At 37.6% G+C, this 13,733-nt stretch overlaps 1 protein-coding gene across 2 annotated transcripts; it reads left to right on the top strand.

Moving 5' to 3' along the window:
* Positions 1 to 9,177: 9,177 nt before the first annotated feature.
* On the top strand, positions 9,178 to 12,439 carry LOC117410989 (marginal zone B- and B1-cell-specific protein-like). 2 transcript variants are annotated; one of them, XM_059025279.1, is made up of 4 exons: positions 9,178 to 9,549; positions 10,278 to 10,399; positions 11,241 to 11,345; positions 11,749 to 12,159. In XM_059025279.1, exons 1-4 carry the CDS (start codon positions 9,337 to 9,339, stop codon positions 11,816 to 11,818), a joined length of 510 nt encoding a protein of 169 aa, XP_058881262.1. In that variant the 5' UTR covers positions 9,178 to 9,336; the 3' UTR covers positions 11,819 to 12,159. The 2 variants fall into 2 exon arrangements, with proteins under 2 accessions (XP_058881262.1, XP_033873865.1); XM_034017974.3 differs by lacking the exon at positions 11,749 to 12,159 and adding an exon at positions 12,174 to 12,439 and having other exon boundaries at positions 9,180 to 9,549.
* The last annotated feature ends 1,294 nt before the right edge of the window (positions 12,440 to 13,733 follow it).

The following is a 13,733-nucleotide window of genomic DNA, read 5'->3' as shown; positions in this document are numbered from 1 at the left end:
GTTTTTTTTGTTTTTTTTTAAAGCTATAAAAGATATATGTTTATGGTTTACATAACAGCTAAGAAAACTGTTGTGAAAGACTTACTATGTGTAAATAAATGTATAATTTGTAAATATGTGTAAATATTATGTGAAAAGGTGTGTTAGATATGGCACGATTGGAAGTTAAGATTCCAGCCCTGGTTGTTTTGGGTGTGTTTGTGGTGGTGGTTGGCAGGGATAGGGTTAATTCCTATCCCTGTCAGATACACGTGAAAATGCGTCCAGGCATTGATGGAATGATCAATTGTCAATCAACCCTGGCCACATGGTATATAAGGGAGCTACACAGGTCAATGAGAGAAAAAAAACTGCCTGGGAGTGGAGAGACCATATGGAAGGTTTGTTTGTTAATGTTGGGTTTTGTTTTCTTAAGGTAGTGAAAGCAAATGCCCAGCCTACGGCTTTTGTATTTTGTTTAAACTTTTTGTTTGGGCTCTGACCTGGTTATTTTGCTTCTGTTTATTGTGTTCGTGACTTGTTTTGGTAAACCTTTTTATTTAGCTGTGTGAGCTGTGGTTCTGTTTCTACAACCTTTTTATTTTGTGTTTATTTAAAAAAATCTCTGTCCACCCAGCCATCCCTGTCACACTTACCAACAGTTTCTTGTTTTTAGACCAGACAGAACAAATGTTGTCATGGGAGAATTTTACTTCATCTTGCATACAGATAAGCAGGGCCAGATTAAAGGAGATGGGGGGCCTGACGCTACCATATTTTGGGGGCTCTATGCATATTATGGCTAATGGTGTTATTGGCAAATCCGGCCCAGCGTTGGAGACAGTGTGTCAGCGGAGCGAGCCAATTGTATATGAAGCGCAGCTGGGTAGTTGCTGGAGCGGACGTTTCCAGCCCACTCTTTCAAGTCCATGTGTCTGCAGTTATTACATAGCCTATATTTATACAGTTCTATGGTTATGCACCAATACAGCGCTGTGAACACTGTTTATATTTTCTGTTTTCTTAAGGATAGTTCATACACTATAGGGTGGTCCGTCAGCCCCGTTCAGATTCACTCAAGTCATCTGTTCGTGGGTTGCATTGAGCTCCCTATGAGATATTCGGATAAAAACAAGCCCATCATAAAGTTAATTTGATATGAATCATATGTGAAGTTTGAAATAGGTGAGTACACTGTACATGACATCATAGGAACCTGTTAATTGCAAAATGATATTTCATAACTTTTACTTTATTTTCAATTTACACATTTTTTCAGTACCAATCAATAATAATGAGGATCTGTCTTCGAATTGAATCAGATAATTTATCTGAACACTATGTAGGCTTTTTTCTTTGATCATAGCTGGGCATGAGGCTTATTAAACTGTGTATGCCTTTATTGCCTTGTACCATACAACAGAAATCACATGCGAGTGATAATTAAATCTCACTGTTAATGATCATTTTAATTAAAATTCAAACATCCGTGGGAACACAGAACACAAAATGATGCAATATGAATAACAGACATAAAAAAGCTTCAGTACCAGTGTATATATATATACACTACCGGTCAAAAGTTTTAGAACACCTCAATTTTTCCAGTTTTTATTAAAATTTACGCAGTTTAATGTCTCAATGTACTCTGAAATTAAAGCATAGAACAAATAAACAATTGGAGATAAAAAAAGAAATCATGGAATCGTTTTGTTTAACAAAATTTAATCTAAATTTTTGACTCAAAGTAGCCACCTTTTGCAGATATAACAGCCGAACACACTCGTGGCATTCTTTCTACAATGGAAATCAAATATTGTTTGGAAAGTTCTTCCCAACACTGTTGCAGAAGTTCCCACAAATGTGTTGCACTTGTAGGTTGCTTTGCTTTCACCCTTCTGTCCAGTTCATCCCAAACCAGCTCGATGGGGTTTAAGTCTGGAGACTGTGCTGGCCATTCCATGATTTGAAGCCTACCATCTTGTTATTTTCTTCTAAGGTAGTTCTGACATAGCCTGGAGGTATGTTTTTGGTCATTATCTTGCTGTAGGATGAACCCCTGACCAACTAGGCGTATACCAGAGGGTATTGCATGGCGCTGCAAAATGCTGTGGTACAGTTTTGGATGAGAGTGCCACTCACTCTGTGCAAGTCGCCGACTCTGGATCCAGCAAAAGAGCTCCAGACCATCACGCTTCCTCCTCCATGTTTGACAGTTGGCGTCACACACCGAGGAACCATCCTTTCGCCTACTCGACGGCGTACAAAAACCCTGGGTGATGAACCGAAAATTTCAAATTTTGATTCATCGGTCCATAAGACCTTCTTCCAGTCTTCAGTAGTCCACTGGCGGTGCATCATGGCCCAGGCAAGCCTCTTTTTCTTATTTTGCTATCTTAGCAATGGCTTTCTTACTGCCACTCGACCTGTCAAACCTGCAGCTCGAAGTCTTCTCTTCACAGTTGAGACTGAGACTTGCTGTGCTTGAAGCTGTTGTCCTGTGAGCCGCCTATCATGCAAGCTGTTGACTCTCAGAAACTTGTCTTCTGATTCTGTTGTGGCTTTGGGTCTGCCAGACCTCTTCCTGTCAGAGTTTCCTCCAGTTTCCAAGTGCCTTTTGATGGTGTAGGAAATTGTACTCACTGACACCTTGGCTTTCTTTGCAATATCTCTTTATTATATCCTGCAGACTGATGCCTCTGACTTAGTAGAACTAGGGGCAGACCTTTCCCAGGAGGTAGAGGGAGTGGGGCATTTGGTATTGCACATTAGCAGGAAGCTGCTTGCGTGAGAGATTCAGAGACCAGAAATGCTGTAATCGAGAAAGAAATCCAAAGCCGTCATAAAACAACAAAATTAACCAAAAGCAAACTTCTGTGCGCCTCTCTTCCTGTGAGTGTGAGCCTGTATGCAGTTTTTGTAAAATGTCGCAAATAAAAGGTGACCTCACGGGGACCCCAATTCTGCTGGGGGTCCAACGATATAGCCTAATTTGCATATAGGTTAATCCAGCCCTGCACATAAGAGTAAAACATGTACTTGAACTAAAAGCTTGTTCAAAGCTGATAATGTATTTCATGAGAAATGATGCTCAATAAATCTCATTTTGAATACTGTGGCTCCAAGTGGGATTCTTGATTGGATTTCTGGATAGCCAAATAGAATTTCAAAGGTTCTTATATAGATGACTAAATGTAAAACTAAAACCATGTATTCATCATAGTACCTCATACAGACAACTCATTACATGTGCACTATGCCTAGTGATAGATGGTTGGTCTGACCTACATGTGTTTGACATATTTCCTTGAAAATTAATAGGAACACAGTTTCTATTAAGTTAGAATGGTCAATAATAAAATAACTCCCCCTCTTCAATACAGTATGTAAGAAATAACCCACAAGTGGGTGGGTTGTGAGGCACAAGGCTGCAGGCCGAGTCCCTTCAACCACCCAGGAAGTGTGGTAAGAACTGTCTTGCCGCACACCCTGGAGTGGGTTATTTTGCTTATAAAATGGCTACCCTTTTTTCTTGAAAATAATTACACAAAATAGCTTGTTGAAGGAAAAAATAAGAAATATATTATGTATCCTTCCACTGAGAAAAAATAGTCCCTGAAGACTGTTTGATGGTAACATACATTTTGCACTTTTTTATTTGCCATAAACATTACATTGAACATTGCCATTTACAGTAAAACTTTCGAGATTAAATGGCATTTGGGAATTGAAAGCAGACTGATTTCCTACATCTGAGGGAGGATTCATGTAACAGCCAAACACTGCACTGGCACTCGAGGGAGGGGTTTCCGAGTGTTTTTTTTTTTTTTTTTTGTAGGAAATGATCCTACTCAGGCTTTGCGGTCTTCAAGAAAAGCTGACCAATAATTTCTGAGGCTGTTTTCACACCAATTGCCGGTAACCGGCATAATTTCACTAGATTGTAAACCAGCATTAGATGATATGTGGACTAAACAACTTCCACGTCAGTTTGCGCGGTCCTTCCCGTCCATGGCGAGCACAATAGAATTCTTTGCCGAACCTGACCTTGTTTAAAAGCCCAATGGTTGTGTCAGCATACTCGCTAGTCAGTTTTATAAGGCGATATTTAGTTTAATAAGTAGATGCCGCTGCTGCATATACCGTATATATTACATGCTGAGTGAGACTTGCGTGGTGATTTCTCAAATGGCTTTTGAATAGTGTTACTGCTACTGCTTGCCTCAGAGTTTTCTTTGTTCTGTTCTCTGACTAAGTAAGTACCACAGTATATTTGCCAATTGTTCTGTAATTCTTAGTGACAGAGATGAAAAAAAAAAATTGTTGAGTGATTTAAATGCTGTTTCAGTTGTATGTTGGCATTTTTACCTACAGAAACACCGTTTAGATAATTTTTACTATTAAGGCGTAGTAATATTAATAGATCAGGCAAGTAAGTTGGTCTATGATGTCATAGCCGTGCGGTAAGACAATTATTACAGCACGGTCATGTGATCTTGTTCAACCAATCACAGCACTTAATTTATCCAAGCCATTTTATAATGAGATATATTAATCAGAACATTTAATAGCCAATCAAGACAAAATCTGTCATTGCACAAACTGTGTGCTTTCATTAGGCACACACATAGCTGGGCATCCTGATATTTTATAATAGCATGGTTTTTAAAATGATGTGATTACTACACAATCAGTCCTTTTGTTTTATATCTGTGGTAATTGCAGTTTCTTCTCCATACAGTAATGACTTAGAACAGACATGGATTTAGTTTATTAAATGACATTCAAGGGCACATGTAAAGGTTTAATAGTGTTTGTCACTCTGTTTAATGTAGCATGTCTGGTACGAAACTCCCTCTAAAAAGTAAACTTTAGTCTCAAGAGGATTTAATGAGAATCTAACTGACTTGACCACATTCATTTGTTTACCGCTATATTCTGTAGATGTAGGTATATTTGTTCTTTTTTATATTGAAACTGACTGGTTTACAGATGCATCCTGTAGAGAAACAGTAACTAGGTTTGAAACCATTTTTTGTGTTTTGTTGAAATTGAAACATCCATACTCACGAAGAAACCTACACAATTAGAATTCTACTTTAAGAGCCAAAGCGTTGTTGAATGTACTGTACAATATATATATATATATATTTTTTTTTTACATTACCATTGGTTTTAAATGGTATGGTGATTTTTGTGTGATACAAATACTATTTGCAAGAGCATAAGCTTGTACATGAAACTTTGAAGCTGTTTTAGCTCAGAATTCCAAATGGGAAGCACAACTGTACTGTTATTCTCACATTAATATATCCTTCTTATGGAGCACAGCACTCCATTCTGTAACTGTCCCAGCAGTGGGACTATTGACTTTGCCCTTTGCGTTATGTTCTGGGGCCAAGAACACTCCCAAGAAGAGTGTTATTGATCTTTGGAATTCTGTTTAGTGCAAAGTGTAGCAGAACTTGAAAGATATCTTTTGTACAGGAGCTCCTTGATGTTTAAAGTATAAAGGAGCCTGGCATCAAGAAAAGAGCCTGTGAAAACACTTCTCTTAAGCACAGTTGCTCTCTTTAACATGCTCTTTTAAGTTTTGAGTGTGTGTGTGTGTTTCACAGGCACATCTTTACTACAGCCACACAGAGAGGATATCGAGAAAATGAAACTTTTCAAGGTTGAGCTGAGGCTTATAGAAAGGCAAGGTTAGCATATGCTGCATTGTCTTAATGTATGTTTTGGGCACCATTTTGGATCAAACTGTTCTGCTGGCTGGCAGTTGATCCAACATGATTCACATAAACTGCCTTTCCTTTCAATAAACCTTGGTCATGATAAATCAGTACTCTAGGCTTAGGGTACAAATCAGTACAAAACCAGAAATATATCTTATTTTGTGGATGATCTAATTAAGATATCTTACTGTGTGTATTATAAGTAGCTGATAGCAAACATATACAGTATACAGCTTTTCTTAAAGTACGGGCCAAGTTGTTACAAAATTACTTTTACCTATGTTAATATTTCTCATCATGTGTTATACATAGCTGTAAGCTTATACTTGTCCAAGCTTTTACCAGGGCTTGAATTTCAGCGTGGGATTGCGAGAATCACGCACTTTCCAAGTTGCTCCCACATATCTGCAACTTTCAGTGCGGGAAAATCCCGCAGAGATATTTTAAGACACCAAGCTACTGTATTTTTCACCCAATTTAGAATGCCTGAAACGCTACAACAATCTCTAAGGAAGTGGGTGTCAGTGCCGAAAGCACTATGAGCTGCATTCTGAGTAGTTCTGGTTAAAATAAAAAAATAAAAAAAAGTATTGCTGGATATTTTAAGTGTCGCGAGACTTTATTCTCTTATACGTGATTCACGGCCGCTATCTTTAAGCATTATAGAAACTGCAGTATAAGTAAACAGTTTTAACTCTTATAAAAGCCAAAAAGCCAAAAAGTACAGACTCTGGGTTTTCCAAAGACGTATCCAGTGTGTGTATGCGGTACTCCTAGCCAGAACTACGAGTCAGCCTGAAGTTAAGACTCCCATCACGTAACAGGGTTCGCAGCTTAGGTTTCGTTTTGAGTTTATTGCTCCGTCATTGTGGCAGCTAGACTGAAAAAGGGTGGTATCATTGGAAAGCTTATAAGCTCAGCCCCCCCCCCCCCCCCCCATGTTCATTTCATATTGAGGTTCAATTGTGCATTGTTGTTTTTATATAGCAATGACCAAACATGATATTTTTGGAAAAGTGTATGTCTGATCCTTACATAATATGAAACATTTTGTGGCCTTTCATTTGATATGTTACATGCATGCAGTACATGTAGTTAACCATACAAAAATGAAAACAGTTAAAAACAGGCTGAAATAGGGCTGAGTGTAAAGAGTTAAAAAAAAAAAAAAGAAATGGAGCGCTGGTTAAAAAGAAAAGCACCTTTTTCTTCTGCTGCATGCAAAAACTTCATGTCAGGCAATGGCAAAAGCAATGGAGAGTGCTCTGTCTCACAGGGATGAACAGCTGTTAGGTCTCCTGAAAGCATATTATTTTAAAGCAACACCAGTGTGAATGATGATGCAGTAAATATATATAGTTTTTTATATGCAAAAGTGCCTTTTTTTTTTTTTTTGCCATTCCCCCTAAAATTTTGGAATCCCCCCATTGTCTGCAGCATAGGGGGGAAATCCCCAGCACACTGTCCTCAATCAGAAGAGCTCTCCTGCTCAACTGGTTTTGCCTGGAATAGCAGAAGATAAAAAGTGTTCAATTTAATGTCAGTTGTCAAGGTGCTGGTTACAACAGTAACTTTGGCTCAGACCAAACTCACCCCACAGCCTCCCTCTCTTTCAAGAATGACCGGCAATGGAATAAATCCTACATAATATAACATATTTATATAAGACAAACAATTTAGGCAGATACACTCCACCAATGATGCTGACAGTCAATATTGTTGCTGGTGACCCTGTCCCAGCAATATGCATAAACATTATTTTCTCATTTTAAATATACAACCTGGACTATCATTTCTTTATATTCCTCCACAAGAATACATTTGAAATTAGTCAACTGTATAAATGAGTCATACTATATGAAAACGAACCAGTAATGAAAATTGTTTAACCCTAACTCTGCATTCCTTCCTGCCCCCTTACAAGCACAGGAAAGGGCAAGGCAACACAAGCAACCACAGACAGCCATCATCAGTTAAGACAAACAACATTCAACTCTCTGCAGATAAGACAAGAGACGTCGCTACGTTAATATTACATACCACTTTGCAGTATACTACACGTAACGAAAAACTGTGACATTTAAAAATGTGACATTTCGAAATCCAGCATGCCTTAAATACTACTGTACATCTATTATGGCTTCCGGGACACTTGCGATATCTTTCTGTAATTTCTTTGATTACATCATGTTAAATAAAACATCTAAAATTAAGTTAATCTAGGCTTCTTTTTCTTTTTTTTTAATTGTATCAATTAAAAAAAAATGTAGGTGATGCAATAGTTGTGGCCATAGCTGTACCTCTCTCAGCAAAATAATAATAATAATAATTTGTAAAAACGTAATAGTTAATAGTGTTCAAGCGAGGATGTTTTATTTTACTATAACCATTACAATATTTAATATATAATATGTAATAAAAAACCTAATAAACTATGTTTGTATAAAAGTATAATTAATATAAAAAAAAGTTTTCACCAGTTTTCAATCCACTGATCTTTGAGGTGCTTAGACGGTGGCTGTCCACATTCTTTTTTTTTTTTTTTTTGCCAGAATACATCTTTTTTTTTTTTTTTGACAGAATGAAAGAACCTCACGAAAGAAGATAACCCTCACGACAAAAGAAATGAAATTCTAAATTCTTTTTTCGCAGAATACTTGTTTTCGCCAGAACAGCTGCTTTTTGTGAGAATAATTCCTTTTTCGTGACACGTGTGACGAAAAAAGATTTTAAAAGATAAAATAAACACATTTCCCACTCACAAAATAAAAAGACAATGTTACAGTCAATCTTATTGAATCCCACTTATATACATACATGTCATGGTTTGCTGAAGATATGAGTTTCCAGCAGTTTAATTATTTTATTTTTTTAATTACGTATTAGAATTAAAATCTCTGCCGTCTGTCTCACAGCTGCGCGTGCACGTGAAGCGAAAGAAAGCAGAGGCGTTCTGAAGAGATCCGAAGGACAAGGGAGGCAAAGATCTCACGGGATGCAGGATGTTTCACCTTTTTAGCACTGATACGACTGATATATGTATAAAATGTCTATGTATCGTTAATCCCCCCCAAATCCTTCACCATTTTTTTTATTTTCAAACGTTGGCTGGTATGACTGACTAGCTGTGCTGAGATGTACATGTTTTCAGTTCTAATCGAAATCTCATCTGAAATTTGCATTAGCATTCTGTAACAGCTTCCCTTCATTAAAACACTGCCAACAATAGTTATTAGCTGCAGGCACATACTCACAAAATTAAACACAATCTGATAATAGCAACTGTAACACAACTTCTAAAAAGAATGGTAGTAGGACAAGTGCATTAAATTGTAAATTACGCTTCAAAGTCATTTTAAATTTGGGGGTAGATTTATATCCAGGAAAGGCGGCTTTATATTTAAAAAAAAATTACGCATCAACTGGCTGATTTACAGTACAAATGCAACTTCCGTGACGACTGTAACAGTTGCGTATACCCAGCTCAACTTCCTTTACGTACGCAACACGCTTCAAACTCCCATTGGTGCTCACTTGTTTGTTGCTCTGCTTTCCTCCTTCCGCGGTGTATTTTTAACTAATTCAGATTTTAAACAGGGCAGCTACAAGTGTACATCTTGGTAAAATGAGGGCTGTATTCTCTTTGCATTTCTTAATACTGTCAACTTTGTGCGGCCTGTTTACAGCAGACGAACAGCATGAAAATATTGTTATGAAAGAACCTGACTCATCAGGAACAATACGTTTCACAGCTCCAAAATTAAACGCAGAGGACGAACACTCAGATCATATGCCTGGATATCTGAAGTGTGATGCCTGTAAAGCTATTGCATTTCAGGTAAGGTATCAAATCCTAACATTGAAGAAGCGCAAATATGTACAACACGGGTAAGGGCACTACGCTTTTGTAAATCAAAATACAAACATTATTATTATTATTATTATTATTATTATTATTATTTCCTTAACCACGTGTGTTTAATTTGAAGAAGAGATTCGCTGAAACGTGACACTGTTGCTCTGCATCTAAATTCAGAAAGTATGAAAGCTCAGGTTACCTTGCCTATAGTATAAATGCCTTTTTGTTTTGTTTTTTAAGGCAAGACGGTTTCAAAAAGATGAAAGCTTGTGTGCCTGCAGCGGATATACAATAGTAACTTTAAATGTAAACTAACTGGAAAGCCAACAGGATTTCTAATGGAGTAGAGTGTAAAGAATGGTTAATTACGGAATTTTACAGAAAACGGCCAACCAGGAACCACATTTTTGTATTGGTTTGGCAATGCACATTTTACTTTTAAACATTCTAACAAAAATGCCAGAGCCAAGGGATTACCCTGAAATTATCATATTTAAAACATGTTGGTCATACTTGTGGAAAACGTTTTTGGAATGATTTAAATAGTACGTGCATATTCATGCAAACAAACAAACAAAAAATATGCATTTCTTTCAACACTGTTAATGGTAAAACCAAAAATGGACAAGAAATTAATTAAATACTTGTTACACCAAGTGCTTGTTCAACCATGACAGCTTCTGCTAACTTGTGTGTGTTTTTATAAGATGAAAGACTATCTTGTAAAAGCAGAGTCCAAGAGGACAGCAGTGAAGGGTAAAGGAGCAGCTTTGAGTGAATCGGAGTACGTGGACACTTTGGAACACTGCTGCTCTCAGAAGTGGGAACAGTAAGTATACAGTTACTGACCTGCATTATGTAATACACACTTTTAAATAGAAATGACCTGCCCCTGCTTTGACTAATTAAATAAGTATCCTTTGGGGGGGGGGGGGGGGGGTTACATGTTTTGGAAACACACCACCCCTTCTTCAACTGCCCCTAATGTCACTCATTTTTTCAGTTTAACACATTGCATATCATTCTATCAGATATGCCATTCCTTTTATGTTATGCATCTGGGGATGATTTATTATTGTTCACAAAAAAAATTGCAGTCTGTCATGCAAATGTCAATTTTGGCATTTCTGTTATTAAAGCCGACCCTTCCTGTTGAAAGTCAGTTTCAATCACCGTAGACAGAACAGCTGATCTAACAGACTTTGATACACGCTAACAGTAACCTGAGGTAATTTTAGGAAAGGCTGTGTAGCCCTCCAAAACAATTGAAACACCTTTCTGACTTGTCATTTTGAATTAGTGCTATTCTGGTTGCCCATGGTTAATGTCATATTTATAGTGTTCTTGCAGGTATTTCTAAGTTGTTGTCCAACCCCAGTATTTAATTAGGATGATTACATTTCATTATCAGGTATTACTTTTATAATTAATGAAAAGCCTTACAATTAATCAAATCTTGTGTTACATGGTGCTGTTATGGTGGAAACTTTGTAAGTTTGTGAATATTACAGTAACTTAACAAAATGGATGTATGGATGGGGAAATGCGTGTTCAATTTTAAGCATTCTAGAGGGGAAGCATATTTACTGCAGTAAATACTGTACATCTGTCTCACTAGCATCATTGCAATGTTCAGACATCTCCTAAAAATACAACTCTTATTGTTTAAGGTATGGTCTGAAAGAGGTGCATGGTTTCAAACGTCTTTCTGGGCCTGGATTGGAGACAGCAGATAAGATGGGTATGGTCATGTATGGAGGACCTTGGCCAAAAAGGTAAAAAAAAGAGAAAAGTTATCTATGTTCATGATCCCTTGCTGAGAATGCAACCTGGGGATATACTGTACAGTATGTGGTCGTCCATATGTAACACTAGTGTTCTATATATACCTTGACTTACCAAAAAGTGGACATTGTAAGTAAAGTAAGAAAAAACCCAAGTCAGCAAGGTTTGCACATTTATGTAGTCATGTGGCTGCATAGAAGCTGCATAGAGCCTCCAGACATGTGCCACATATGTCAAGCAAGAGATACACTGCAGTGCCCCAAAGCATGTTTACAAAGCAAGTCATTGAGAGAGAGGGGGTCTAGGGACACTCTTATTTTACGGAAATAGCAACACACATTTATAGGAGCTGTCTGTAGGAGCTCTTACATTAACATTTTCTGGTGGTTACAGGTTGATCAAAACCCCTCAGACCCCTGAAATTAGAGTTAGTGGCAGCACACGTGGCTTGGGAAGAATCTAATAGAACAGTATTGATACAGAGCAGAAAGTTCAGCCAACTGGCCCAGTAAGTACTACTTCATTAAGACATGCAGAATGATTCTGTGGGTAATACAAACCGATCTGCTTAACATGACTGATAGAGAGGTAGGTTGTGCCTGAGGCTGTAAACTGTAGCGGTGAATGGTATTAATACAAGATCAACAGATGGGGACACAGAATCGAGTTCCCCTTCGGATAACCCTGAACTGAATGTCTAGTGAAGTCAAAGTAAAGTAATCTGTAGTTTGGTTAATGTGCTGCAGGGCATTGTTACCCCAACAGATTTACCGTTAGGTAAATGTATCTGTCTTCTGCTTTCATGTTACATTTTTTAGGTTATTTAAAATGTGTCAGAGCTATCTTGGAGAGTATGATGAAACCGAAATTTACCAGAAGTACAGAAGCGATCCGGATTCATTAGAAGACTTTTTTTGCTACACCAACGGTGGAGTCTGCAAAAAACCAAGCAAAACTAAAAAAAGGGACTTATCTAGAAACGAACTATAAACTATGCCTTGTAGAAAATGTAAATAAAAAATAATGCAAATCAGTTGGCATTTTTTTAAATATGTATGAGTATTAAATGCATTTCAAAAAGCAACTTCAAAGGTGGTGGCATTTTTACCTGCTGTGAGTCAGAAATCACAGCCATGGTGTTGCACTAACTCCATTTCCCTTACAGAATTTTCACTGTTATAAAGTATTCTCAATGGTATAAAAACTGCCAGCTTTACAGTGCTTAAAGGTGTGTGTACATTCAGTCAGGATAAAACAACAGTTTTATATGAGAAAAAAAAAGTTGATACAAGCTTTTATCTTTGGGGCACTGGATGATGCTTTGGATGGCTGATCAACATCTCAGGCAGGGAGACAGTTCAACTGCCAACCCCCTGCTGAGGCTGAAAATTAGATGGAGGTTGAGGAGGAGTGAAACTCGAAAGCATGGCACAGTCTCAAGGTTTAGGCTTACCTGCCATAACTGCTGTTAAAGAAGCCAACTGTTAAACTTTATTTAATCCATCCAAAGTCTTAAAAAAAAGAAATATATATGTGTGTGTGTATATATATTATTATTATTTATTTCTTAGCAGACGCCCTTCTCCGGGGCGACTTACAATTGTTACAAGATATCACGTTATGTTTTTACATACAATCACCCATTTATACAGTTGGGATTTTACTGGAGCAATCTCAAGGGTATAGCAGCAGTGTCCCCCACTAGGGATTGAACCCACGACCCTCCGATCAAGAGTCCAGAGCCCTCACCACTACTCCACACTGCTGCCCTATATATATATATAGTGCCTTGCAAAAGTATTTAGACCCCTGACCAATTCTCTCGTATTACTGAATTACAAATGGTACATTGAAATTTCGTTCTGTTTGATATTTTATTTTAAAACACTGAAACTCATAATCAATTATTGTAAGGTGACATTGGTTTTATGTTGGGAAATATTTTTAAGAAAAATAAAAAACTGAAATATCTTGCTTGCATAAGTATTCAACCCCTGTTCTGTGGAAGCTCCCAGTTTACACCGATGAAAGAAATTGCCCTAACAAGGACACAATTACCTTACCATTGGCCTCCACCTGTGAACCATTAAAGTTGCTGTCACATTTTCTGGATAAAAACCCCACTGTTGAAGGATCATTGGTCAGGCTGTGAATCTGAAGGAAAATGAAGACCAAAGAGCATTCTACAGAAGTTAGAGATAAAGTAATACAAATGTATAGATTAGGGAAAGGGTACAAAATAATATCCAAGTGTTTGGATATCCCAGTGAGCACAGTTGGATCAATAATCAGGAAGTGGAAGCTGCATCACACCACCCAGGCACTGCCAAGAAAAGGCTGTCCCTCAAAACTCAGCGCTCAAACAAGAAGACTTGTGA

The sequence above is a fragment of the Acipenser ruthenus genome, chromosome 6 (genome assembly GCF_902713425.1).
Source record: "Acipenser ruthenus chromosome 6, fAciRut3.2 maternal haplotype, whole genome shotgun sequence".
NCBI lineage: Eukaryota > Metazoa > Chordata > Actinopteri > Acipenseriformes > Acipenseridae > Acipenser > Acipenser ruthenus.
The sequence above is the reverse complement of the archived record's forward strand: the minus strand, read 5'-3'. Positions and strand labels throughout refer to the sequence as shown.